At 41.2% G+C, this 2,579-nt stretch overlaps 1 protein-coding gene across 1 annotated transcript; it reads right to left on the bottom strand.

Moving 5' to 3' along the window:
- Positions 1 to 266: 266 nt before the first annotated feature.
- On the bottom strand, positions 267 to 2,190 carry LOC149543974 (zeatin O-xylosyltransferase-like). The gene has a single exon (XM_089796361.1). It carries the CDS (start codon positions 1,902 to 1,904, stop codon positions 504 to 506), a length of 1,401 nt encoding a protein of 466 aa, XP_089652487.1. The 5' UTR covers positions 1,905 to 2,190; the 3' UTR covers positions 267 to 503.
- Between the last annotated feature and the right edge of the window lie 389 nt (positions 2,191 to 2,579).

Raw genomic sequence — 2,579 nt, 5'->3', positions numbered from 1 at the left:
TGATTATTAATACTTTTACAGAGGCTTCATGAAGTTCAGAATACATACATATTAAATCTATTCTTTACAAAATAGATAATGCTATTGCATAGGTCCATATAAAAACACAATTTTAATCTGCATAATCCAATTCATGAATGACATAAAAATCGAAATAAATAAATAAAAATATACTCAAATATACCAATCTTATATATGTATAATCATATCATTTTCTATAGAGAATAGTTAGAACACATACACGGGCTGTCTCTCTCATTACACAATTATGCAAGGAAACATATTTCTATATATTTATTCGGATATTAAAAGTTTATTCAAACAAACGGACACTTCATACGAAGTTACCGTAAGTTTCGTTGAGATTTGGTAAAGGCTGTAAAATTAAGTAGCCTCCTATGGCCACTAATATTCTGCATAACACATATATTCTCACAACGGTTCCCATTATCATGGTTGAAGCGGTCACAAGTACGATCCCCTAAGCACGCAGAGCCTATCATCTAATCGCACAGTGACTGAGACAAGTGATCGAAAAGAGAATCCAAATCCTTCCACGAAGACCCTCCATCGCCTACGGCCTTCTCAGCCTCGCCACTCAATTCCTGCGCCCTCTTTCTCACTTTCATTCCCTCCTCACTCCTCATCAGTCGTTTCGTCGCTTTCTCAACCTCCTCCGCCCTCACCTCCTCATTTTCCTCTGCGTTTTCCCATTCTTTCACTTCCACGCCCACTTTCAACTCCCGTGTGATCAGAGCCGAATTGGCAAACTGGTCGGAATGAAGAGGCCACGTTATCATGCCCACTCCAGCGCTGATGCTCTCCAACACCGAATTCCACCCGCAGTGGGTTAAAAACCCACCCGTCGACTTGTGAAATAGGATGTCACGCTGAGGAGCCCAATTCTTCGCAATAAAACCGCGCCCCTTTAATCGCCTCTCGTACCCTTGTTCCAGAAACTTCCAAGCCGAATCAAACTGCGATTGTGTCGATGAATGAGCTCCGTCGGAATTCATGAGCACCCACAGAAAAGGTTGACCGCTGCGTTCCAATCCATGGGCCACTTCTTCTATCTGTGTTGCCGAAAAACAAGACGTACTGCCGAATGAAACGTAGAGAACGGAGGCCCGAGCCTTTGTATCTAACCACCTCATGCACTCCGTGTCCGACTGCAGTGGCACCCGTTGCTCATCATTGAAGAAAGCCTGCGGAAGAAGAGGGCCTACGCTCCACACAGCCTTCTCGCCGCAGACCGATTCCTCTCTTTCCTGTTGAACAAATTCTGATTCCAGAGCCTTAAATGTGTTGATGATATATCCCTTTGCAGGTTCTAAGGGAGTCTTTGGGCTACTCCAAGTCTTTACAAATCTTTCAGGATAGCAACGCTTTAATGATATGTTAACAGGAGACATAACCCTTGTCTGATCAAGTATCCGCTTTATCCAGAGGTTATAATAAGCACCAGTGTTACTGAAGACATAGGTAGGGATTGAGTATTTGGCAGCCACAGTCTGAACCCATCCCATACCGATGTCGTAGACTAAGACCACTCTATTATTGTTCTTTGAGCAGATTGTGCGCAGCAACTGATCGAGATGATATCCTAGCTGGTCCTCCATGGCTTCAAACAGAGGAATGAAGTGAAGAGGGAACATAGTAGAACTCTGTTCGTCGAGCTCGCCAGGTGAGAGATTCGGCATGGGCAACTCGTAGAAACGAATATCGAAGTTGTGAAGCTCCCATCCGTCGACTCGGCTGCAGACTTGGTGAATATGAGCGGAGGTGGAAACGAAAGATACGGTTGCTCCTCGTTGGGCGATGACTCTGGATAAGTTGAGCAGCGAACTGAGGTGGCTCTGTGCGGGAAGTGGCACCATCACCACTTGTATTCCATCTCCAGCCATTGCTCCTTAAGGAAATTCAATTCTTGGGTCTACAACAAAAGAAAGTTGAACACCTTATTGGCATCAATCTCAAGACTACAACAAAAGACCACTGACCATATAAGTTGTTCAGATCCTAATCTCAATGGAACATGTACACTCGCTACCAGATCAACAACTTATTACAAATACGAATAACTATTGAGATAAAATGTTGATCTGAAGTCTGGTAGATTAACCATCTATGAGACGAGCATTTACAAATTTACTCTGTTAGATGAATCCAAATATATCGTAATAAAAAGTAGCCATGGAATCAAACGAGCATCCAAGAGATTTAAAATTAGATCCTTCATGGTATATATTCATTTATTATATTGCTTGTAATGAGTTAAGCTAATAACGGGTCTTGGTTAGCTGTCTAACTTATAATCTAGGATAAGATTTCTTCTCTTCTTTCCTTTCCATCTTTTAGGATAAGATTTCTTTTCCTCTTTCCTTTCCATCTTTTAGGATAAGATTTCTTCTCCTCTTTCCTTTCTATCTTATAGGAGCTTTTGCCTACCTATACCTCTTTTGAGGGGTATTTTCCTTTTCAATTCTATTCTTTTCTATATCATAGAAGAATTTTATTCATGGATATCTCTTTTAAGAGTTATTTTAACTTAAAAAATAAAGAATCTTACATGTATATGA

The sequence above is a fragment of the Cupressus sempervirens genome, chromosome 8 (genome assembly GCF_028749045.1).
Source record: "Cupressus sempervirens isolate cs-2001-9-10 chromosome 8, ASM2874904v1, whole genome shotgun sequence".
In the NCBI taxonomy this organism is placed as follows: Eukaryota; Viridiplantae; Streptophyta; class Pinopsida; order Cupressales; family Cupressaceae; genus Cupressus; species Cupressus sempervirens.
This window is presented reverse-complemented; position numbering and strand designations above follow the sequence as displayed.

Excerpts from the sequence above, each read along its gene's own strand:
- LOC149543974 (XM_089796361.1), bottom strand. The coding sequence starts at position 1,904 with ATGGCTGGAGATGGAATACAAGTGGTGATGGTGCCACTTCCCGCACAG.